Below are 26,167 nucleotides of genomic sequence, written 5' to 3'. Positions count from 1 at the left end.
CCATCTCTCAGCCTTACTTATAATGACTGACCTTCCCTCTACACAAATCCTGCCTTCTCCTTGGACTGATCTGTGAATTCAGTTGACTCCAAGTCATTTGGTCCTTCTGTCTCCAAAGGCCCTCGTATCTCTCTATTCCCAGTTACTTCCTGTCTGTGCTCTGAAAGCACACATGCACACTTTCACACAAACTTCATCTTTCCTTTTCATGAATCCTCAGGGTAGCTGTGCCTTCTCCATTTTACGTGTATGAAACGAAAGAAAGCAAAATATATGAGATGCCAATGCAATTTCTCCTTTAGCAGAGCTCTGCAGGACAATTATCCACCCAATCTGCCCAATTTTATAGCTCTCATAACCATCCTTTATGAACACACTGTGACAGCTGGATGTGGGCACTGATTAGGGCAGCAGTCTTCAGCCACATTCCTATTTAACTGCAAAGCAGATCTCCTGCCTACCAGTCCACCACTGATCATGTGACATTTTTAATTACTGTATTTATGTAAGCCTTTTTCCTACCAGAGACTGTGTCCAACTCCATCCAAACTGGGAAGAATTTGTGTTTGCCACTTCAGGGCTATCCTTAGAGCCTGAAATTTTTCCCTGGAATCATGTAGGACTCTGGGCTTTCTCAGCAGAGGTCTGTGAGGGTTGGGTTTATAGGAAGCACATTTTTTTCCCGTTATGAAATACCTGAGGAAATGGATAATAAAATATGCCGGCAGATGACAAGGACTTTGGCTACTCCCAAGGGTTCACCTGACAAAGGTGCCAGGTGCAATAGATGGGCAGAGCCCACCAGATGCTGGGGGCTTGGGGCAGGGAGATGCTAGGAACAAAGTGGCTTTAGAATTTGGAAAATTATAAAAAAGGATTTAGGAATTACTGCTACTGGATCTTGCCTTTCTCATCCTCAGCTTCACCAAAATGTTCAGCAGGAGAGAATCATATTGACTCCAAGTAGTGAGGGGAGGATTAGTGTTCAAAAGAAATGCTGATAACCTGGTGGGCAACCCGTCCAGACCAAAGATATGGCCTCTTTGGCTGACTGTGCCACGGTGGAAGGCAAGCTTGGCAGAGAAAGCCAGTACTCTTTAGCTGCTGCAGCTCAGCTAAAGATCCCACTGCAGGGCCCCAGGGATGTGGTCCCGCAGGTCAGGCTGTAGGAGTGACTAGCATAATCCAGGCGAAAACCTCCTGGAGAGATCCCAAAAACCAAGGTGACCTGTGTGCGTGTGGGCAATCCGTTGACTATGTGACAGAAATGCTGGAGAAAGCCAGAAAGAGGATCTGCGTGGGAGGTGGAAAAAGCGTGGGCTGAGCTTGCAGCAACCAGAAGGCGCCACACACGTGTGCGAGGAACCGCGGCGCTCGCTGTGGGCTGACAGGAAGCACCGCCCCACTCGGACACACCAAGTTTTCTCTTAAGCAGTTTCAAACCCAGCGCGCTTTCCATGCGTAAGTATAAATGAGGTGGGTGTCAAATAACCGTAGCGCTTGTTCGGATTTCTATCTTTTCTCTTCTTGGTTCTAGCTCCTGTGTAGAGTATGCCCACCTCTACCACAGCTCTCCCATTTTCCTAACGCTTTCCTGGGCGGGGTTTCTGGGCCCCGCCCACCGAGGGCCCGCCCAGTAGCCTCCCCGGGGCGGGGCTCCCCTCGGCGCCAGACTGCCCTTTTCCCCTGCGGTCTCTGCCCCGGCTGCAGTGTCCCTACCGAGCTCCGGACACATGCCGGTGAGTAAGGGCAAAGTGGGGAGAAGCCTTGGAGGTTTACCAGCCAGGGGCGAGAGACAGTGGTTGGGAGGCCTCTTCCGAGGCACGGGACGAAACTGGGGCTCGTTCCCTAGTGACCGCAGGTTTGGAGGGCATCTTGAAGAAATGCTGAGGGATCGTACCCCTAGAATCCCGCCTGTTTTCTACCATCCCTGCTGTCCCTGGAGAGTTGCCGAGAGTCGGTGTCGCGGAGCCCTGGTCCCCAGGCACCAGGGCCAGGGACTTGGGAAGGTTCGTGGGGAACACGTGGTCGGGTGGAGCTCCGTCAGTTCCTTCTATCCGAGCGCCGAAAGGGACGGGCTATTTTTAGATTCGTTTTTAGACCTGACAATGAGCCCTCTATTTTCCTTTTCCTCTAATTGTTTGGAAGCGTTTTGGGGTGAAATTTGAGGAAGGCTGGGAAAAAGTATTGTCTTACATACTTTCACCTTATACAAACAAGGTAAATTGTAAGGGGGAATGGGTAGGAGTGTTAACATTTTTGCAAACATTTTGGTTATTGTTTTCAACCAGTAGTTGGGGTCGTTGGCAGGATTGGCAACCTAACTGTCTCCAGTTTCTTTAACATCCGTTACTGCATCCAGTTATTTTTTAAAATGCTGCTTTTATGGTTCAAGAGATCACATAATTGAGGCCCTTTTCAATCTAGTTTCAACCAGCCTTTCCAATTTTCAGTGCCCATTACTCTCCAAGGATAAGTTCCCCTTCTGCTCACCAGTATTCATCATCTCTTTGCTTAGAGTAAGTTCCCAGTATATAGCAGATATTATCTTATGCACTTAATTTATATTCCATTTAAACCTCCCGAACACCCTGTGTACAACACTCCCATTCTACAAATGAGACTGAAGTACAGAGGTTATTTGCCCACTGTCATTTGGCTGTTGAGTGACAGCCAAGCTTCCTGATACTTGTTGATGAGACCATTAATTTGCTACTGTTGAACTGCTGTGGTATGCAAGTAAGAATGACGACAATAAAGCTAACCAAGGGAAAGCTGTTTTATTGTTGACTATTGTTTCTGTGGTTCAGGCCTCACTAAGTTAAGGGAGTTTTGAGGGTAGGGGTCTTGAACGCCACACAAGTGTTCACTAACTGTTGTCTGTCTCTAACCTGGAGTGCTTTGATTGCAGAGCATCCAGCTGTGAACTTTTGAGCAGATGGAGCCCCAGGTAAGTGCAGCTCCATTAGCCTACCTTTGGCCCCAGCTGTAGGCAGCTGCCTAGGTTTCCGTGTACCTAGGCAAGTGTTACACTGCTGGGAGAACAGCAGCCGATAGCTGGTTGGCATTCTGGGCCTGGTTCATGCCTACTCTGTTGTTAACTATACCAGGATGCCAGCATAAATGTTTTTCCATGGAGGTTAAATCTGCAAGCATGTGCCTTTGCAGGGAGAAACCTAACTTGGAGAATGGTTCTGGTCTGACAGGTTTGACTAGTATGAAGTTCTTTGAATCATACCTTGGAAACAGAAGAAATAGAGGGATATATAAATAGAGAGAAAAAGTTGAGGTTTTTTTTTTTTTTTTAGTCTACCGAGTGCTCAAAGGGGGCCATGGGATTTTTGCAGATTTCACTGAAATCAAAGTTCATAGCTCCCACTCCTCTACCAACACAGAGCTACTCAGGATAATCCCTTTGTAGAAGGATTTTATAACTGTAGTTACCTGTGAGAATGCCATACCTTACAAGGAATGTAGATGTGAATTTGCTTTAAAATGATGAGGATTCTTTATCTCATCAATAGAATATAAAAGTAGCAATTAACTGAGGGGCTCCAAATACTAGGCCTAGCTACAGCAATACTAATTTCTACTTCAGGTTGACAGATTTCTACTTTTTGTTGGTATCTTACTGATTTTTGGTACCTTACTGATTTTTGTTGGTATCTTCCCTTGTGGCTCAGCTGGTAAAGAATCCACTTGCTATGCGGGAGACCTGGATTCGATCCCTGGGTTGGGAAGATCCCCTGGAGAAGGCAAAGGCTACCCACTCCAGTATTCTGGCCTGGAGAATTCCATGGACTGTATAGACCATGGGGTTGCAAAGAGAGAGAGAGACACGACTGAGTGACTTTCACTTTACTGATTTTCAGGAGTAAGCAGGGTTATTGCCTCTTTTGGAGCAGTAATTGAGTCCCCTTTGTAGTGATTTTGTTTTGGAATGCTAATTTTCTGAGAAGAGATGCTTCTCAGTTCTAGGCAAGAGTGATGCTGGAGGTTATCCAATGGGTCAGACTTAGTTGCTGCTTTCAGTGAAAAGTAACATCTTAGTTTCTACAGAAGGACTTGATGAGGATGTTGGAGGCAGAGGTATTTGTCGAAGCTAGTTTTGTTCTATTGATTGGCTTTCCCTTAAAAGAATTCTCTTAGCTAAATGTTGGGTGCTTTGTGTGAATACCTCAGATGTTCATTGTGAACAGCCTTTTACACATGGGTCCATAATACAAGTGATATCTAGAGAGCTTTAGTGGTAACAGGCAAGAAAAAAAGACAAGTAATGGGAAATAATTGCTGAGGATATAAAAATTATGGTAAATCATAAATGGCAGACAGCATTGTTGCCATCTCTACAGAAAAGCAGCCTCAGAAGCTAGGATGTTGAACACTGAAATCTTTTTCTTTTTAGGATGACTCAAAAGTAGGGCATCCTTGGCCCTCCTGAAGAGAGGAAATTAGTGGCAAGTGGACCATCTACCTGTATGGCGTTATCAGGTAAATGTCCTTACTCATTCTGACCATATGCCAGGCCTGTTAGTTGGAGCCCATCAGAAAACAGCTGGAAGGCAGAAACAATTGTATTTGTCCCTAATAAATTCAGCCTCTGGGCAGAAAAAGGCTGAATAGGTTTTTGGTGATTTTGGTCTGAAGGTTTTTGAGATTATGTGTATCATTACATCTGAGAAAACTGAGGGGAGATTATAAATTTCATGATGGAAAGGATAGTGTATCTTACCTTGTTCACAGATTCCAATCCCTAGATCCCAAGTACAGCACCCAGCACATGGCAAGAACTCTCATATATACATACAAGAACATACAATGTATGTTGTATAAAATGACTGTAAGGCATGGGAAAGGGTTTCCTGTTTCCTATTTGTTTCAAGGTTTTGACAGCAGGGTCTGCAATCAGTGCTTTCAGGCCTCTGTTTTGCAGTCAATGTTCAATTCATGGGGATACCTTCTGAAACAAGTAAGAAACCTGTTTCAGGAATCATCCAGCAGTTGTCAGCTGTCCAGGCTAACATGATGCCTCGGATGGTGTTACACTGTTGGAAGAGCAAGCACTGCCTTTATTGAGGTCTGACTTCAGTACTGTTTTGGTGTTGTGGCTGAGTACCTCTGGGCAGCGTTTTGCACCTCTGAGAGTGGAGTAACTCCTCCTGTGGAGTTGGTCCTAGTCTGGGTGCAAACAGTTTTTTTCTATTAGAAAAAGACCCTTTCTTATGGACAGCCTGTCATTCGTTTCCTCTTTGAATCCTAGATGCCTTTGCCTGAGTGAGAAACCTTCCTCCATTGGGACCTCGGGGGTCTGATGGCCCTTTGTGACATCCAAATAAGTAATGTATGTAGTCCTTTTGTCCTGAAGGTCCAGGAACATCTTTTGTTCTAATACTTGGTCTTTGAATATGGTTTCTGACAGTGAGCTCCTAAATCCCTTAGAACTTCCTGGGTGATAGGAAAGTCTTTGTTATAATGGGACTGGAATTTTTACACACAGTCTAGACACAGACTCTAGACACACTCATATGATACACACTCATTCTCCAGAGAGGGGAGAGGGGTTGGAAATGATCATGATGAAGCCTCCATAAAAATTCCATTAGTATAGCGTTCAGAGAACTTCCAGGTTAGCTAACAACACATTGAGGTACTGGGAGAGTGATGCCCCTTCCCACATACCTTCTCTTATGCATCTCTTCCATCTAGAGGTTCATTTGTATCCTTTATCATATCCTTTTGCAGTAAACCAGTAAATAGTAAGCTGTTTTCCTGAGCTCTTTTGAGCCCCTCTAGCAAAAATTAGTCAAACCCAAGGAGAAGGTTGTGTCAATCTCTGACTTACAGCCTTTCTGTCAGAAGCACAGGTTAACAACTTGGACTTGGGTTTGGCATCTGAAGTGGAGGAGGGGCAGTCTTATGGGACTGTGCCCTTAGCCTCTGAGATCTGAAGTTACTTCTAGGTGTAGATGGTGTCAGAATTGAGTTACACTGCAGGACACCCAGCTGGTGACAAGACCCACACATCTGGTGTCAAAAACACTGAAAGTATGGCCAGAGTTTGAGACTGAAGGAAAAATAGGAGGAGGCATGAGGTTTTCTTAAAAGGTAGAAATACTTAACATTTGAAAAAACTGTGGTGAGAACTAGACTTTTAGAGGAGAATGCTTAAAGTCCAAGACTTGGGAATTCCCTGGAAGTCCAGTGGTTAGAACTCTGTGCTTCCACTGCTGGGGGCCTGGCTTTGATCCCTACTCAGGGAATTAAGGTGCAGAACAGCTAAAAATAAGTAAACCCAAGACTTAAACTAAGTCCTCATATTCTAGAGCTCTGCTGCATAATACATGTGGATTTAAAATTGACAAAATCCATTTCTCCCTCTCAGTACTTAGTGACTACCTATTATCTGTTGCAACTATTCAACTCTGCAGTTGCAGTGTACAAGCAGCCATAGATAATATGTCGACAAATGAGCACTACTGTGCTCCAATACAACTTTATTTAGGAACACTGAAATCAAAATTTCATAAACTTTTCAGTGAAGGAAGAAAATTTCCCTTAACCATTCTAAGCTTGAGGGCCTTTCAAAAACAGATGGCAGGCCAGAATTACCAACCCCTGTCTTAGGGAATGAAATTCAGGCCTTGGGAGTTTACAGCTCATTACTAACAGATTTAGGGCCAGTACCAACATGTGTCCCTGAAAAATTAGATGTTATCAATACCTTTGCCTTATAACAAGCTTTTACCACATAGTATTAAACTCTTCAGCTTTTAGAGTACAGTAGTAGGATAGTCCTTATTTCTTATGTTTGGGGTTTGTTGTATGTGCTTTTTGAATGGGTTACTTATAATGGTCCTCTTTTTTAAATGTACACCTAAGGAGGTCCTAAGAAAGAACTGCAGTGTTTGGTTTCCAGCAGAACCTGATCACAAACCCAATCCTAGTAGTGAAGGAGAAATGGTCCCTAAGGAAAGAGGAAATTTTTATATATCAAGAATAGCCAGAAGAAAGATAAATATCACATTTTAATACATATATATGGAATCTAGAAAAATGGTACTGAAGAATTTATTTACAGGGCAGCAATGGAGAAACAGACATAGAGGACAGACTCATGGACATGGGGAGAGGGGAGAAGAGACTGAGATGTATGGAAAGAGTAGCATGGATACTTATATTACCATATTTAAGATAGCCAACGGGAATTTGCTGTATGACTGAGGAAACTCAAACTGGGCTCTGTATCAACCTAGAGGAGTGGGATGGGGAGGGAGGTTCAAAAGGGAAGGGATATATATATATATACACCTATGGCTGATTCGTGTTGAGGTTTGAAAGAAAACATTTCTTTCAAAACAAAATTCTGTAAAGCAATTATCCTTCAATTAAAACCTAGCTTTGAATAAAAAAAAAATGATTATGTCATAAAAACAAAAAAAGAATAGCCAGGAAAAAAAATCCAGGTTTTATTTATTTTTTATTTATTTATTTTTCCCCCTTTATTTATTTATTTATTTATTTATTTTTAAATCCAGGTTTTAAAATCTGGAATCTCAAGTTATTAGAATATAGATGGCTTTCCTGAGCATAGTAAAGCTACCCAGGTGCGGGGAGAGGCCCCTATGTTGCTACTTGAAAAATGAAAATTCATTTGGTGTTTATGCCTGTATTCAGTACCCCCAGAGGTTTCAGTGGCTTAATCATGCACATTAAAATAATTTAATGGGATTTCCTACTTGATAAGTGAAGTTAATTAGTCACCTACTACTCCCTATCGGCTTGAGTTGTTTTTTTTTTCCTGGTGAGTCTAAGATGAAGTAACATTTCAAAGTAGCTTTAAATCCATGCCTTCTCTTTCTCCATCACCCTTTTCCCATGCTGCAGTGAAAACTGAAATTGAACTGGCAGATATTGGTCAGTAAATATCCAAGCTGCCACCTCCTGCTATAGCTAGCAATTAGCAAACACAAGTGCCCCTTTTCATTGAGCTGCTCAAGTTCAGGACCTATACCATATTAAGAAAGGAAAATTAAAGCAGAATGAGTAGGGGGCCCCAAGTATTGAGTCTGTCACCTGTCAATGATTTATTTCCTTTCATTCAAGGTTGGAAAAAACTATCATCAGTGAGTTTTGCAATGAAATTTTGGATTACATTTCAAATTTTAATCAGGAAAACAAAACCCCAGAGAAATAAATTCTGCAGGCCCCAAAGAGACACAAAAAGGTGGCTCAGGGCCTAGGAATTCACACTAAGGAAAACAACCTGGTTAGAGCAACTAATTAAGAACCTAAAAGAGTGACAATGGCTCCTCTGAATCTTTTTGCTTAATTAGGGCTTTATGAACAGCTTCAGTTAATAGACCTGTCAATTCAGTAATATTCTCTTGAAAAACAATTTCACTGAATTAACAACTCTAATATTTACAATGTCTGTTTAGCAATACCTTGCTCTTTACAGTTATTTAGGAACACCTAATGAGCCCACTTGCTAGGTCATAGATTTGTCAATTTAGGATCCTAAGGCCTGATTCAAAGGAGACCCTGTTACTTTGGCTATCCGTATTCTCCATTACAAGCCTTTTAGAGTGTAAGAACATTTTATACTGCTTTTTAAGGGTAACTTTACTACCTGGGAAGAGGTGATAAAATGGACCTTGAAATTTCATTTTAGAATAGTTGGTAGATGTACAGAAAAGCTATGAAGATAGTACAAAGAAATCCCATGTACCCTGCACCCAGTTTCTCCTAATAGTAACATATTAGTATAGAACATGTGTTATTAATTGACTAAAGTTCATGCTTTATTCACATTTCCTTATTTTTCACCTAATGTCCTTTATCTGTTCCAGGATCCCATTGAGGATATTTAGTCATCATGTCTCTTTAGGCTTCTCTTGGCTGTGACAGCTTCTTAGACTTCCTTGATCTTCTGCCCATTTTTTTTTCTCCATTTATTAGTTGGAGGCTAATTACTTTACAGTATTGTAGTGGTTTTTGCCATACACTGACATGAATCAGCCATGGATTTACATGTGTTCCCCATCCCGATCTCCCCTCCCTTCCGCCCATTTTTTATTTTTTTTAATACTGAGTTGTATGAGCTGTTCATATGTTTTCAAATTAAGCTCTTGTCCATAGCATCATTTGCAAATATCTTCTTACATTCTGTAGGTTGTCTTTAATACTCAAAATGCCTTAGTTATAGCCTTTATTCTTTCATTTAGAATAGTGATTGAGCCTGTTGTCTTTTATAGTAGATGCTGTAGTCCCCAAATGACTGATGACTGTGAGCTCAGGATGGAATTTTGTATCAGCTGGTGGGAGAAGGGAGGAGCCAAGCCCAGGCCCTAGTGTAGGCCTAACTTCAATGAGTTGAAGGAAAGTAGACAAATCCCCAAGGCACACAGCCTGTGAGTTAGATAGAACCTGGACTTCATCAGAATGGCAGATGGTAGAACTTCCTCTTCTTATTCTCAGTTGTAATTCGCTAGATGAGAACTCCAGGAGCTAATGGTTACAATATGCTGGCCACTCCTGGAGAGTTTTCTGTGCGACCTATGCTGCCCCTATTCCAATGGCACTATACTAGTACACTGAGCTTACATTTCTTGCCCCTGTATAGTAGAGCCCAATCATGATCTGTTCATCCAGGGAACTCTTCATATTTAGTTTTTTGGGGCCCTAACCTCACTCTTATTTGTACGTATAATATATCCAGGGTTGAGGAAGTGATAATAACCTATGCTATTTGCTCAGCTTGTCAGAAGATTAGTCATTTAACTCATACCCTTTTTATAGTTTTACAGCTTTTAACTGAACGCTATGCTAGACATTGGTGATATGTGATGAACACGACACAGTCATGTTTACCACCTTCAGATTTCTTTCTGACCACGTTGGTTTCTTCAGTCTCTGCACATGCTGTTTCCCTTTCTGATTCCATCTTCCATTTCCACTTTGTATACTTTTATATCTCAGCTCAGATAGCACCTTCCCTGACTGAGCACCCATTTTATGTGTCATTGTGTTATATTCTACCACAGAGTTAGATAGCCAGATGCCATGTTAACAGTCCTTTGAAAAGGTATTATTTACCAGTTTTTAAATCTTTATCTCACTCCCATATAGCCAGCCAGCCTCAATTTTACCAATAGCTGACTAGAGAGCTTCAACTGGTAAATATTAGTATCAGTGTGTCATTATGTACCCAATATAGAGTAAGGTCATAGGTGTATCCTACTTTTTAACAATACCCTGGCAAGTAAGGATAGTAAGAGTGCTGGTTTGGTTTTGTTAAATTTTGAAAAAAATCATGGAAACAAATATGTCGGTTTCCAAATCATTTGCTAGTGGACTCTATAAAGATATAACATGTATGTGCTCTGCGACCCCACAGACTTCTCTGTCCATGGGATTCTCCAGGCAAGAATACTGGAGTGGATTGCTGTTCCTTCTCCAGAGGATCTTTCCGACCCATCTCCTGCACTGCAGGCAGATTCTTTACCATTTCAGCTACAGGGAAGTCCTGAAGATGTAATCGTGCCTAACTATTTGAAATCCTTAAAATACACATGGTTGATGGTGGTTGCCTTTAAGGGAATAGCAGTTGGAGAAAACTTCTGTGTGTGCTTTGAATTTTATTACATGTATTCCTTATTCAAAAACTCCCGCCAATTTTTAAATTTATTTTTGTCCGTGTTGTATGGCTTGTGGTATCTCCCTGACCAGGGATCCTCCCTCCAGGGATCAAACCCAGGACTCCTGCCTTGGAAGCATGGAGTTCTCTAATTACTGGACCACCAGGAAATTCCCCAAAATCTTTTAAGCCCATTTCCCCTCCCTTGCAACTGCTGAAAGAGCTGCTGGTTAACAGTTTTCTGTTTTTTAAATAGCCTAAAGTTTTGAAATGACCCTGGTTCTAGAACCTTGCTGCTGCTGAGTCGCTTTAGTCATGTCCAACTCTGTGTGGCTCTATGGACTGTAGCCCACTAGGCTCCTCTGTCCATGGAATTCTCCAGGCAAGAGTACTGGAGTGGGTTGCCATGCTCTCCTCCAGGGGATCTTCCCAATCCAGGGATTGAACCCTGGTCACCTGCATTGCAAGCAGATTCTTCACCACTGAGCCACCAGGGAAGCCCCTCCAGGGCATTATATCTATTTAAAAAGTAGATGGTAAAAAAAAAAAAAAAAGTAGATGGTGAACTGCTACTGTGAGACTGTCAAGACTAGTGCCATGACAGGCGCCCTGAGCTAGGAGTGGGCCTAAGGGTGGGGTGATTCTCCTCCTCCAACAGGCCACCAGAGGCTAGCCAATCAGCACGCACCCAGTAAGCCTCTGGAAGAGTCCCCTGGAAATTCCCGCGCGCGCACGCGCGCGCGCGAAAGTTTTAAAAGTGTGTTTGACCAATGAAATTGCTCCGCAAACATGTAACCAATCCGCTTGAGCTAACTACCCACTGCTTGTGTTTGAAATTGAGCACCCTATAAATGTGTGTGGAAACTGGGGCTCAGGGCTTTCTGACTTTGCACCACTGTGTTGGTTGCAGCAGGGGCCCTGACTCGAGTCAGCAATAAATTTCCCTTCCTTTGCGTGTTGCATTGTCCTGGAGGTCCTCTCTTTTCCCGCTGGGGGATTCGGACATTGGGCATAACAGCCAGGAGACCACAGCCTTGCTGAAGGCAGTCTAATATAATGCTCAAATGCTCTTGGTTTGGATTTATTTAGAACTGACTTCAAATCCTAGCTAGGCAAGCTTCTTAATCTCTTATGTAAAATAAGAGTAAAGGTACTTTACTCTTAAAATTATATTATCAGCTGCTTAGTGATTGTGTGGTGTGAAAATATATGTCCTCAACCAACTCCTCTGCTCAAAACTTTAGAAAGATACTCATTAGCTTTATGGAGATTGTATCCTGGTGTTTAAAGTTTCATTCCAAACTTGTCACTTAAAAAACCTTTCAAAGTCTTAGCAGAAAGTTTTGCTTTGTAGCCTCTGTCATCACTGGTGTACCACGCCCACTCCCAAATGTGAAATAGAAACCCAAATGTGAATAGAACTCTTGATCCATCTCTTCTCATAGCCAGGCCTCCTTGTCCAGTCTTCATCAGACTGGGATTCTCAAAAGCTGATAATCTGCCTTATCCATCATTGTATGTGTGCATGCATGCTCAGTTGCTTTAGTCATGTCTGACTCTTCTTGACGCTGTGGACCGTAGCCCGCCAGGCTCCTCTGTCCATGGGATTCTCCAGGCAAGAATACTGGAATGGGCTGCCATGCCCTTCTCCAGGGAATTTTCCCGACCCAGGGATCGAACCATCCATCATGAAATAGGCATTTGACAACTGAAATCTTGTATTACCTTTGGTTTCCAGTGTGTCTTTTTGCTGTTGACCTTCTAAGCAGATCCTCAATAAATAATTACTCAACTGAAAAAGTTTGCCTTCCTTCTTTGTATAATCACCAAATTGCATTAATAGCCTGTACAAAAGCATGGTAAGTGTATATCTGAAATAAGCATGCATTCATGTTTCTGAATCCAGAAAAGCAGAGCTGTTTTCATCTAAGATCTGGGGAGAACATAAAGTGAAGTCTTAGCCAAAATCAGTTGAAATCAAAGACTCATAGAGTAGAAGTGAAGGAGGACCCAATATTCACTCACAAATTTCATTCCAAAGTTAACTATGCAGTGGCCTTAGGGATACCCCAGCTCTTGATACCAAATGCCTTCTCAAAGCCTGTAGAAAAGCATGCAACATAATGGAGATGTGGGATTACAGTTCCACTCTTCATTCACAACGGCTATTTAAAATTTTTCCTTCATGTAACTCTAGCCCTTCCCATAGATGGCTTAGTCACAGAAAACTTAAGTCACCTGACTAATTCCTAATGAAAATTTAGCACCATCCTCTTCGTACCTATTAAAGGAAAGGGATGTCTCCTCTAGATCTCATCTGTTGAGAAATGGCCAATATGAATCTTTGCTTCTCTTGCTGCCTTTCCCAACCAATCCTTTCCTAATATAACTCTTCTGCAAACATTTTAATTGCCCAAAATTCTCCCTTAGTAAATCAAATCTTCCCCAACCCTGCTTTCTTATCATAGCCAGTTACTCTGCATTTGGTAGTTTGTTTTACACTTTTCATATACTAAGCACCTCCCATCTGACATCCTCTCCCACTGAACTGGAAGTCCCTGTTGCCAAATCTTTTGTAGATGTTTTTAGTCCTAGTCTTGACCTCTTGGTAGCATTAGACCCTGTTGATCGTTTAGTCTTTTGAGTACTTTGGCTATCAAGGCAGTACAATTTCTGTACCTTCCCCTCTACTTTTTTCCCCCATCAACGTGGTCTCTTGCCATTTAACTACCAGATTAGTTTCTCAAGGGTTGGTCCTAAGGTTTCTCTTACCATACTATCTCCAGCTCATCTCTTAACTCTCCTTCACTTACATTAACTCGAATTTGTCACTAACCCACACCCTTTTCTCCTAAGATCAAGGTCAATAAATATAACTCCTTTAAAGCTGATGCCAAACTGAAGCCTTACTGCCCCCACCGCCCATTCTCAATAGCACTGCTAAACAGTTGTCATTCTTACATGATACTTCTCCATCTTCCATATCCAATCAAGTCTTGCTTTTTGTCTTAAATGATTTCGAAAATTTTATACAGGTCTGCTGTTCATTTTTGCCCCGTCCACTATCTTCACAGTGGACCCAGAATGGTTCAGCATACTCAAGATTTAAAATTTTGAGGGCTATTAATCTGACTTCTATTCACTGACTTACCTCAGACGTCAGGTGCCTGCCTGTCCCTCTGCATTTAAACTTCAAACCCCAGGGAAGTGGCCCTTTCCTCCATCCTTATCTATACAATTTCTCAGGATTTTCACATGTGCTGCATTTCATTGTTCATGGGGTACTTGTAGAGTGTTCTACATTCAAATTCAAATTCACCAAATGGCGGGGGTGGTCTTTTCAGTGGAATGGGTTTTCGCTATCTTCCTCTGTGAGCTGCATAAAATTTCTGAAATTAAAACCATTCAAAATAGTATCTGTCTCCACTTCCTGCCCCGAACTACCACTTCTCCGCAATTTATCAGAGAATACCAGAGAGGGTCGAAGTCAGGGAATCCTGCGATGCACTTCTAACGCATACCTTATTTAAATTTTGCACCAAACAATATGGAAGAGTCGGGAAAAAAAATCCTTTGTGGGGAGTGAGACTCGAACTCTGTAACCTATGGCTCTCCATTTCCCGCCCATAGGCGAGCTACAAGATCAGAGAACAACGAACGCCGCTGAAGGCGCGAGCGGCGTGCGCGCGCCGGGCCGGGGGAGGGGCCTGGCGCGCGCAGAAACGGGACCCGAGGTGGGTTGGGGCGAGTTCTCGCGAGAGTGGGTTTGTTCTTCGGCTGCTGCCTCTGCTGCCACCTCTTACCAGCGCCGTTGCTGCGGGGCATTGTGGGAGCCTCCGCGTCCCGCTCGCTTGGAGAGAGGTACCTCTCGTTTTCCCTCTCCCTTTCTTCAAGGTAGGCGTGAAGCGGGTAAGAATCGGGGTGGGGTGGCCGGGGGCTCTCCGCGTCCGCCGGGAGGAGGCAGCGACTGCAACAGGGGCCGCGGGGAGCCGGCGGCGCGCCTTTCTTGCTCGCTCCCGCTCGCCCGCTCTGCCTCCCTCCGCGCTGCGTATGTGAGCCGCCTGATCGGCGGCCGCCATGTTAGGAGCGCAGTGGCGGCGCAACCAGCCTTCTCGGGCGGCGGAGGTGAGCGGTCCCGGAGTTAGACAGGCGGCCAGCCAAGGGCCCAGGGTGCGGAGGCAGAGTCGGGGCGCGCCGAGGGCAGCTGATCGGCCGAGCTTCCTGCGTTCCGGGCTGGCTGTGGGCGGGGGCGGGACGACGAGCCCGTTACACGCGGGCTGCCGCTCTGAGGGAAAGGGAGGAGCGCTCGAGGCCTGAGGGACCGACTAACCATGAGGGGGGTGGCCTGCTGTTTGGGGAGGATAGTTAAGCTAACACTAGCCCCAGATATATTTGCTTCCGCCCCCCGCTTTTGTGCCTGAAAACGTTCCCCAAAATGGAGGATTTCGTAGACTCCGAAAAGCTTAGCCGTTTGAGCAGCGTTTCTTGGTGTCGCGGCCTTCGCTCCTTTTCTCGCCCATCGTTTCATAGCGCCCCCTAATACTCCTGTCCCCCGCCCACACACAGGCGCGCGCGATTTTAGCCGGACCTCAGAAGCAATACCCCCCTCCCCCCGCCATCGCGTAAAAATGGCCGAAAAATGAAACGTTAACGCTTGTTCATCGTGTTGCGTCGTGAATAAAGCCTTCTGCAGTATGCTGCGAAGGAGATTTGTTCTTGTTTAGAGAGTCACCTCACATTCCTTTCCTCTTTATTAAAATATTATCAGTCTAGGCTTCTCTAGAGAGGATGGTGTGGTCTGGGGACCTTCCGGTTTCCAGACAAAGGGTTTAGAGTAGCCTGGTGTAGTCGCGGCATCGTTGTTCTTTTCATTGCCAGCGCTGTGCCCCGTTCTGTGTTATACAAAGACTTTTCCCAAATACAGTGGAGTAGTATCTCCTAGGTATTTATCCTGTCGTATTGGATCAGTTACAGTTTTCCAGCCAGATATTTCTAGAACGGTTATGGCGATTCCAAAATTCTAGTCTTTCACGAGCGCTGGAAAGTGGGAGTTGTTGATTTCCCAGGCCGTAGTCATGAGATTTTGCGTTGATGCTGCGTTCTGCGCGTTGAACAGAGCTTGGTTTAAGATTTTTAGATAGTCGACAAAACAGTTTTCTCCCAGGTAAATTTAAACAGTTTTACTCTGCGGGCAGAAACTATATTTTAGGCTATATTCATACGTGTTCAGAATTACCTTTTAAAAACTAAATGGCTCGATCATCGGAGTCTAGCGACATAATTGTGTAACGTTAGTATTGTTTTAGAAATCAAGAATTCGGATCTCTTTTCTTAGCTGTAAGTGGAGTTGCTTTTACGTAACATTTTGAACTAATCCGAAAGTATTTAACTACTCTTGACCTAAGCATTCTTTATGTTAAAGAAATCTTTAAACATCCTAATTTTACTAATGCTTTTAGGGAAGTGTAAATACTAATTTTTATTACAAGTCAGTGATACATAAAGACATTTTAACAACTGAAGAATGCAAAGAAAAAATCTTTCATGATTTTAGAAATAACAAGTAGCTCGAATTCCCAATTTTATAGAAAGAATTTAAGTCTAAGGAACTGCTTGTTATATGTAGGTAACCAGTGGCAATGAAGCCAGTGTTTAGAACGCTTACGTTTTGATTAGATACTTGATTCAGCCTCTGCATGTTACAATAAAATGGAAGAACTACGCTTACAGGAATTTATCCTGTAAATAAGGGAATAGTGTGTCAAATGTATGTGTACATATATGTTAATGTTGGTTACTAAGCATATTAAAAATCCAAAGGATTCAACATTTGGAGATCTGCTAATTATAGTGTGGCCATCAAGTGATAATCTATACAGCTATTTAGAAGTATTTTAAGAGTAACGATGGGGAAATTATAGTGGACTATAGTACTAATTGGGGGAGAAAGTGTAATAAAACTCTGCTGATACCACATTTGATGACTTCTGTTGTTTTTTGAAGGATCATGTAAATAAGCGTAAAAAATATCCCTGAATGTTGGCTTTATGGGTCATTTGTATTTCCTCCTCCTTTTTTTTTTTTTTCCTGAAATTTCCACAAGACGTTACACTTACTTTGTAATGAGAAAAGTGAAACATTTTTCGTAAATGTTAGAACTGCTGAAAAGACCAGAATCTCACTTTTTTTTTTAGGCTCTCACCTCTGTTTAAGGGGTATTGAGATGGAAATGAGCCAGCTTCTTGAAATCTGAAGTGCAGTTTTCAAATGTGACAAAAAGAAGTGCTTGTGTAAGATATTCTTGTTATTATTATGTGTAGGTACACAGGAATCTGAAGGCATTCTCACATAAAATTAATATTGATAGGACTAATAATTACGCTATGAACTGCAGTCATTAGCTGTTTATAAATGATCGAAATCAAAGAATTAATTGGACAATGGTTTGTTAAGTGGTGTTCTTAGCAAATCTTCTAGTTAAAAGTCCATGCTTTTTTTTTTAAAAAAGAATCCATGCTTTTTTTTTATATACTACTTTTAGTTAGAATTGCATTAAAATTGTCCCACTCTGTGGCAGTAGCTTCTCAGTATACCTGACTGAGGTATGCATGGTTAGTGACATGGAAGGGTTGTGGACAGTGTAGTTTTGCAATTTTTTTATATATGTGGTTTTTCCAAGGTTAACGCTGTCCATGAAATTGCTTTAATTTAAATTTCCTAACTATGTAGTGGGTCTTCTCATTGGAGCATTAGGTCAAGGGTTCTGGAATGTTTGATAAAAGTTTTTTTTTTTTTTTTTTAAATAGGAAAACTCTTTTAGTGGATAGTAAAAGATAGAACATAGAAGCCCAGTGGATTGAGATAACTGTGGATATGAAGCCTTTTAAAGTACTTTAGCTTTTTATTTGTTGCATATCGTATTGACCATAAGCTACAATAGAAGTTTCATGATGAAGTGCTGTGTTGTCTCTCCTGACCCGAATATAATTTATTAGGTGGCAGGTCTGAATGGTTGCAGTACCTTTGATGTGTTGCAACCTCCATGTGATTGATTTTCCCAGTTGTAGGTCAAGCCCTGCTGCTGCTAAGTGGCTTCAGTCGTGTCCGACTCTGTGCGACCCCATAGACGGCAGCCCCCCAGGCTCCCCCGTCCTTGGGATTTTCCAGGAAAGAACACTGAAGTGGGTTGCCATTTCCTTCTCCAATGGTCAAGCCCTAATGTCTATCTAAAAAAGACTCAGGAGTCCCTGACATTGAAATTGATATGTAGTAGCAATGAAAACTTAACGTGTAAATTTTTTTTAAAAAAATTATTTTAAATTTTTAAAAAATTTCAAAATTTTAAAAAACTATTCCAGAACTTAAGACTAATTAATATAGAAACTTGCTCTCTTTCAGGAAAGTTTTTTAAAGGACAAATCTCTGCCTTTCTTTTATAGAGTACCAATAGCTTGTGGTTATTGGTGCCTGTTTTAAGGCAGAAACAGGTTAATAGGAGAACAAAGAGGGTTCCCATGGTGGGGGGTGGGATCATAGGTCTTCCCAGCTGTTGCCATTGGAATAGCTGCTGGGTAAGAAGAGCAAAGAGGAGAATGTCGATAGAAGATGTCATGGTGAGCAGTAAATGCAAGTTGGAAAGGAGTCTATTGATAATACAATCTCAGTAGGATCTTTGATTTGTAGTAGTAGTAGTGTTGGTCGTTCGGTCTTGTCCGACTCTTGGCGACCCCATGGACTGTAGCCCTCCTCTGGTTACAGAATCTTCTGTCCATGGGATTCTCCAGGCAAGAATGGATTGCCATTACCTTCTCCAGGGGATCTTCCCAACCCAGGGATTGAACCCAGGTCTCCTGCATTGCTAGCAGATTCTTTACTGTCTGAGCTACAGGGAAGATCCATTGATTTGTAGTATCATTGGTTGTTAATGAAATAGATAATTCTCTGGTCTTTAAAGGTGATTTGTATGGGTTTTCCCCTCTGGAAATTACTAGGATATTAAACATCTCTCTTTGGTACAGTCACTGATAGAAGAGCTTTTATAGCATATGTGAAAGTTTAAAGTCAAGTGTTTGAACACCTGACTCACAGAGTAGTTGGGAAAGGAACAGTAATAGCAAAGACAAACATTTGTACTTAAAACATTCTCACTGCATATTGCTTTTCAAGGTGTGAAGCAATAGAACAATTTTAATGCTTAATTATGTACCCTTATGTGGGTTATGATATTCTTGAGAAGCACAGTGGAGGAGGGAATTTTATACTGAAGCATCAGGAGACCAAGCAATACTCATTAACAGCATTCTTGGTAATGACCGGAAATTCATTAACAGCATTCTTGGTAATGACCGGAAATTATAAAGTCTAAATGTTCATTTTCTGAAAAACAGATAAGTATGTATGCCATAATGGTATCTATATAACAGTGAAAATGTAGTTTTAATTCATGTGTAAATTAGTTTTAAATAAGCGCTATATATATATATTAAGCCCATTTGTATAAAATTAAGAAAATAAAATTAACACTGAAAAGATACATGTCTGTTAAGTGGTAGGACTTAAAAACAAGAGACTCCATAAGGGAAGGAAGAATCATTGGAAATAGATATCTAAGGTTTTATTGAAGTTGTTTCTGACCTTTGGCATTTATATCCACTGATTTGTAAAATACATGATGTGAGGGGGGGTGGGTTGGACCTTAAGAGAATTGCTAGTATTAAATGGAGAAAGGAGAGACACATTCTAGCTAATATGTTTGAACAAGTACTGAGCAGTCTGTATAATGGCTCATAAAATTAACTTTTTGTTAAGGTGTTGGCATGTGCCAAGAAATAGGTTTAGAGAGGTAGGATGCAACCAATATATATGAAAGGCATTGAAAACCATACTGTGGACTTCATGTGGTAAATAGTAGGGAGTAGTATGTTTTTGAACAGAGTAGAATGATGAGTGATGTTTTAGGTTTGTAGTCTTTTAAAGCTGACTTCTGACTTGGTGTAACAACCTTCAGGTTTTAAATCTGGCTTTGAATAGAATTGGATGAGACATTATAGTTGATACATGAAATAGTCCAGTACAAGTGAAAGGTGTTTATGTCTCTAGGTCAGTCCTTTTACTTCTAGTTTGTTTTCTCATTGGTTGTGAGGATAGTAGTGCATAAAGTAGATGATCACTGTGGTGCTTACCATATGCCAGGCCCTGTGAAATGGATTTTATTTTTATTTCCATTTTACATACTAGGGGATAAACCCAGATGTTAATTAATTTGCCCAGGTTCATGCAGCTATTCTGTGGAAGAGCTGGTTTTCAAATCCAGGCGTTTGGGCTCTAAAAAAAATCTCAATTTATATCAAATCAAAGAGTTGTACAAATGTTTGTGGAAACCAAGAGAGCAGATCATGAAGCAGAGGGGAATATCATAAGGGTGCAGAATGATGCCTTGAGGAAAACCACAGATTTGCTTTTAAGTTAGTGTCGTGGGTCAGATCAAGAGTCAAAATTGTCAGTTAAATGGAATAACTTTCTTTCCTGTAGTATGAATTTACTTAAAGTCACTAGGGAAAAAACTTAGGAAGAAGAAAAATATTTCAAGTCTGAATAATAGGAATCTTTTCCATGGATTTCCATGAAGATTTTTTAGCAACTGAATCTGCTGTTAACCTAAGGATTAAGAAGTGGGTTAGAAGTTGAATCCAGATCAGTAATATGAATTGACACCAATAGTTTTAAAGCACTTCAGAATATTCTTTTTTTTTTTCAGCCTTCTTGGGCATTGCACTTTATAGTTTTTCTTTGTTGTGTGGTGAGGCACATTGGTGTATACAAAGGTAATAGAGCTAGATAAGCAACAATTATATATCACATAGCACAGGAAATAATAGCTGTTATCTTGTATTATCTTACAATGGAGTGTAATATGCAAAAATACTGAATCCTGTGTGGTACACCTGAAGCTCATATAGTAGTATAAATCAGTTATACTTCAGTTTATAAAAAAAAAAACCTTAAATGAAATACAAATTATAAAATATGGTAGAAAAAGATATAGTGATGTAAGCTAACATTAAGATGAAAATTTAATACTCTAAAATGGAAGCTATGTTGATAAGTTACTTATAAAGCCGTTATAAGGTTAATAAGTGAGGAACTTTAAGGAATATTTACTTCAATTGAAGTACCCTGTATTTCAGTTGGAGATTAATTAGTCAAGTACTTCTTTAAATTAGTGAACTATTCCTGCCATCTGTTGGTGACATGGTTAGGACATTTTTAATGTATTGGTATTGTTGGTTGCTGTGTAGATTTGGCATATTTTCACATGAATAAGTTAAATCACAAAGGTGTTTGACCTTGATAGAGATGGGAAAATCTCAAAATTTCTTGCACCATTTGTGTTAGAATTCAGACGCTGTTTTCTAGCTGTTGTATGTTCAATTTTTATATGAGATTAAAAGGTTATGTCAACATGTGGATATTTCTTTCCTAAGTATCTCTGCATGCCTTTATGATTATACTATCTTAAAATCGGTTATTTTAAAAAGTGATTTATTTCACACAAAAAGTATAAAGATCTATATGGTGGTATTAGATACCTTTAAAACATAGTGTTTTTCAGACTGAAGGTTTCTTCTATGTCATCTTTTAAAGAACTAAAGTATTCTTACGCTCATTTTACTTCCTGTAAGTAACCCTCTGAAATAATGAATATATAATAGACTAATAGATAATCTTTATTTTACACAGGAAATTTGGATACGGAACACTGTGTTCTCTGTGAATTTTGTGTGTGTTTAGCTTTCATTTGTTTTCTAAAATGTTTTAGTATTCCATTTCTTCTAATTATTGAAGAAAATAAAGGATATCAGATTTGTGGAATGTGGCTGTTGAGTATTATTAACTGAAGCTTATTTCTTAACCATACATATTCAGATGTTGAGTGTGAAGCTAACATATTTAATAGAATTTATATCATGCACTTTGTTCGTTTAGAGTTTGAATATCAGACCATCAGACTATAGTTTGTGAAGCATTTGTGAAGCCTACTTAGTTTCTTTTTTTTTTTTTTTTAAGTTTCTTTTCTAATGTTTTCTGATGGGGGAGGGTGGAGACACTTTTTTTGGGAAGCGAAAGATTCTGTATTAAGTTAAATGGGTAAATCGGATTTTAACATTACATTTTAGATTAGTTATCTCAAAGGAACTATTTTCAAACTTTATTAATCTCTGTGAAAATGCAGCTTTATGGAGAAAAAACATACAGTAAAAGAAGCTAATTTTTTTAAAAAACACTTTAGTAACTTAGTAAATCTCTCAGTATTGTGATGGTTTCACAGTCAGTAGGTCTCACTTAGAGCCTTTAAAGTGCCTTGTTCATCTTATGTTCATTGACCAAAAATGAGATACTAAAGGAACTTTTTAATAAATGTTCTTGCATCAGTGCTATCTTGTCATATTTTCTTTTTATTTGTTCTGATAGACAATTTTTAAGAAATTTGTTTCAATCAAAAGTTTGACTTAAGTTCTTTTTCAGTACTGCTACTCTCATGTCTGTGTGGGACTGAAGTTGAAACTGAGTCACAAAAATATTAAAGTTATTCTTAAATTACAAGTTGTCATGGGATTTACATGGTTGTCTTTCTCTTTTTCTTAGTTTTTCTGACATCCATTTTCTGTTTTGTCATAAGGTTATCACCTTTTACCTTTACTTCTCTTAACCTTTCCTTTTTGCAACTCCACCATTCATATATGTTGCAAAGAAAAGTAATTGAGATCTCTGTAATTCAACAATCATTTCCTTAAAATGTCAATGTTAAAAATTTACACATGATCATAATGCCATAGTATAATTTCCCTAAAGGGAAAGAATAGTTCTTTTGAAAGGCTGGCTTTTCAGTATACAAAGCTTTGACTCCCAAATGAAGGGCAAAGCTGCAATTAATAGTAACTTAGATACTTTGAAATTTTGATTTCAAAAAACCCTCTTAATAGTTTTTTGTTTTTGTTTTTAACAATGTATGAAAGCATAAGAGGGTGCTACAAATGTTTCAACAGTATTTTAACCACCATTCTGTGTGGTATTTAAAAGTCATATCAGAGAATCCTTCATCCAATGATGTTCACTTACTCTTATCTTTATTTTATTAATCTTAAGGTCTAAGTAGTTTATGTAATGGATCTCATCTGGAACTAGTTTCTTTGGTGTCTTTTCTCAAATTCATCTTTCTTGGTGTGCAAAAACATCTGTAATTCCAGTCACCTTTGATAGCATTTCTGTGTCTTTTTAACTTTGTTACATCTTTTTGTAAAATCTAACTAAGTCTTGCCTGCAACTTTTTTTTATAGTTCTTCTACTGCTGTTTTTGTCCAATGTTTTCTTACTTTAATCTGTCATTGGTGGAGTTGGTCCCATAATTGACTTGTAACTATTAATTATTGCCTGGTTTTTATGTTGATAAAGTTTAATGTTTTAAACTAAGTGCTTAGGTATGTGGGTGATCAAACTTATGAGTTAACTGAGCAGTGCCTCTACATAGTAGAATTATGTAGCAAACAGTTTAAGACTTATTAAACTTCTGTGTGTAATTGTGATTATAAAATTGTTTCACCAGGGACAGTTACGTACGTCATTTAATACTTTATGAGATCATTCGTAAATGCTTTGTGAATTCTTATGTAAAAATTTTTGAGGTAAAATAACAAAATAAAAATGAAAGTAATTTAGTTACTATCACATCTTGGAGGAAACACATCTTGAGGGATTGTATTCAGAATTTAAATTTTCTGGATGATGGGGCTATTCTTGTGAAAGAATCTGTGTTTACAGAAATCTGTGTAAGGGAGATCTTGTTTCATTTTCACCTGTTTTGAGCTCTAGAGGTGTTATAGCTCTGAGCATTAAATGAATGTTCATGGCTACTACCTTGGGGAGTTTCACTTCTTTAAATCACCTATACTTCCTGTACTTGTGGTTGTTCTTGGGGAGTCTCCTGTTTCTGTACTGACCATATTTGATTCTCCTTACCTTTTAAGATTAGAAATGAAATAAGCAACTGCCTGATAGAGGATGCAGAATAAGGCAGTTAATTATTTGGCTTAAATTTGTGCAGAAATCTGTAAACTGTAGGAAGTCACTTATTTTTCTTCACATCTGTCTTTACCTCAATTTGATTTTGCTGCATAAAGATCTCAACTGTAGTGTTTGGTCTTAGATCTTATTCTAGGTACTTGACACTTAAGCTTCGTTACTTGTGATTTTACTTGGTTCTTTCTGATAGTGTTAATAGGTCTCATTTTCTAAAACAATACAACTGATTCATCTTTGACTTGCTGACCTTGGTTTTTTTTTGTTTTGTTTTTAGTCTTCTGGAACTTAAGCATCATATTATAGGGTGTATTTTTCTTCTAAAAGAAGAGACCCATCTATATTTTTATTGAAATTTTGATATATTCAGACATCTGACCCTTCAATTGAAATGTTTTTAAATTCAGTATGAAATTCCCTTTAATAGTTAAACTTTAGCATGAAAGACTACTTTTTAAGTATATGCAAGCTCTGCATACATCTGAAATCTGTTTAAGTTATGTAATTCTTTGTAAGTTTGAGATCTTAAATGTTTTTTTTTAAATCAACATGATGCATAAGTTTTTTTTTTTTTTCTAAAAAAAAAAACGGCATCTACTTAAAGGGATTTATGACTAAAATTGCTTATTTTTCTACAGAGTTGTCTGCTGGTTCTCAGCTTGAAGAAGATTCTACAGTCCTTATTGATCCTTTTTCTTGGCGTTACCATTTTTTGAAGCAAAGTTAACCTAGTTTTCTAGTTGAGCTTTCTTTTTGGCCATCTTTAAAAAAAAATTTTTTTTTTTTTTTTTTAATCTATAAACTAGACAAGAGATAGTTCTACAATGTCCAAGTCATTCCAGCAGTCATCTCTCGGTAGGGACTCACAGGGTCATGGGCGTGACCTGTCTGCAGCAGGAATAGGCCTTCTTGCTGCTGCTACCCAGTCTTTAAGTATGCCAGCATCTCTTGGAAGGATGAACCAGGGTACTGCACGCCTTGCTAGTTTAATGAATCTTGGAATGAGTTCTTCATTGAATCAACAAGGAGCTCATAGTGCACTGTCTTCTGCTAGTACTTCTTCCCATAATTTGCAGTCTATATTTAACATTGGAAGTAGAGGTCCGCTCCCTTTGTCTTCTCAACACCGTGGAGATGCAGACCAGGCCAGTAACATTTTGGCCAGCTTTGGTCTGTCTGCTAGAGACTTAGATGAACTGAGTCGTTATCCAGAGGACAAGATTACTCCTGAGAATTTGCCCCAAATCCTTCTGCAGCTTAAAAGGAGGAGAACTGAAGAAGGCCCTACATTGAGTTATGGTAGAGATGGCAGATCTGCTACACGGGAGCCACCATACAGAGTACCTAGGGACGATTGGGAAGAAAAAAGGCACTTTAGAAGAGATAGTTTTGATGATCGTGGTCCTAGTCTCAACCCAGTGCTTGATTATGACCATGGAAGTCGTTCTCAAGAATCTGGTTATTATGACAGAATGGATTATGAAGATGACAGATTAAGAGATGGAGAAAGGTGTAGGGATGATTCTTTTTTTGGTGAGACCTCGCATAACTATCATAAATTTGACAGTGAGTATGAGAGAATGGGACGTGGTCCTGGCCCCTTACAAGAGAGATCTCTCTTTGAGAAAAAGAGGGGCGCTCCTCCAAGTAGCAATATTGAAGACTTCCATGGACTCTTACCGAAGGGTTATCCCCATCTGTGCTCTATATGTGATTTGCCAGTTCATTCTAATAAGGTGAGTTAATGCAACAGATACTTCTAATTTCTTTTACGTTGTAGTGCCTATTCTGTATTTACTTATATCTTGTATTCTGAATCTGTAGTCTGATGACATTGAGTTGATCAAGAATTTTTATACTTTTGAGAACACTTACTTTATTTGGAAGGTAATTGTTTTTGAGCATTTTAAACCAGGGCTTTACATTAATATAATCTGCATAGATTACTTCTGGCCACAAAGCTGTCATCCACTGGAATTATCTTGTTGGTTTTTGGCATCAATATGTTCTTCTTAATCGTATATTTAAGCAGGTTTTTTTGTCTGCTTTGTTGAACTGTTTTAAGTATTTTTCTGTTTTTTTGCAGTCAATGTGCTCTGCCATTCAGGATGCTAGATAATCAGCTCTCCATCTGTCTTAATTACTGATTCGTATGTAGTAAAGATACATTCTTGAACAATTCTCTTTTTTTCCTTATCTGTGGCTACAGGGAAAGAGTTAATGTAGAGCCCTGGTCTTTGTTTCAGTATATTTCATATTTTAGATTAGTTCATTCTTCTTTTTTAATTTCCCTTTAACACAAACTCTCATGCTGTAACTGAAATTTTTCATCATTTTTTTTTCTCCTTTTCCACAACTTTCTTAAACATACTTCAAAACTCACTTTTTATTATCCCATATTGCATCTATCCCTTTAGAGACTTGGGAAATTCACCTACTGCAGTATCCTGCTCT

General features: G+C 39.8%; 1 protein-coding gene and 1 non-coding gene across 8 annotated transcripts in view; both read left to right on the top strand.

The window, feature by feature from the left end:
* Positions 1-1,633: 1,633 nt before the first annotated feature.
* Positions 1,634-26,167, top strand: part of MATR3 (matrin 3) — a 38,853-nt gene continuing 14,319 nt past the window's right edge. For 3 of the 7 annotated variants that reach the window (XM_043465370.1, XM_043465372.1, XM_043465367.1), the window contains exons 1-2: positions 14,380-14,530; positions 24,352-25,449. In XM_043465370.1, the coding sequence (XP_043321305.1) occupies positions 24,538-25,449 (912 nt within the window). In that variant the 5' untranslated portion in view covers positions 14,380-14,530; positions 24,352-24,537. Of the gene's footprint in view, positions 1,740-2,911; positions 2,951-4,405; positions 4,492-5,260; positions 5,342-14,379; positions 14,762-24,351; positions 25,450-26,167 lie in introns of those variants that run through there. The other 4 variants (XM_043465366.1, XM_043465369.1, XM_043465371.1 and 1 more) reach the window with 4 other exon arrangements.
* Positions 4,994-5,193, top strand: LOC122441117. Its single transcript, XR_006269256.1, has one exon. It is a non-coding gene; the product is annotated as a small nucleolar RNA SNORA74 (small nucleolar RNA).

Source organism: Cervus canadensis, chromosome 4 (genome assembly GCF_019320065.1).
Source record: "Cervus canadensis isolate Bull #8, Minnesota chromosome 4, ASM1932006v1, whole genome shotgun sequence".
Classification (NCBI taxonomy): Eukaryota; Metazoa; Chordata; class Mammalia; order Artiodactyla; family Cervidae; genus Cervus; species Cervus canadensis.
Note: the sequence above shows the minus strand (reverse complement) of the source record. Positions and strands in the feature narration are given on the sequence as shown.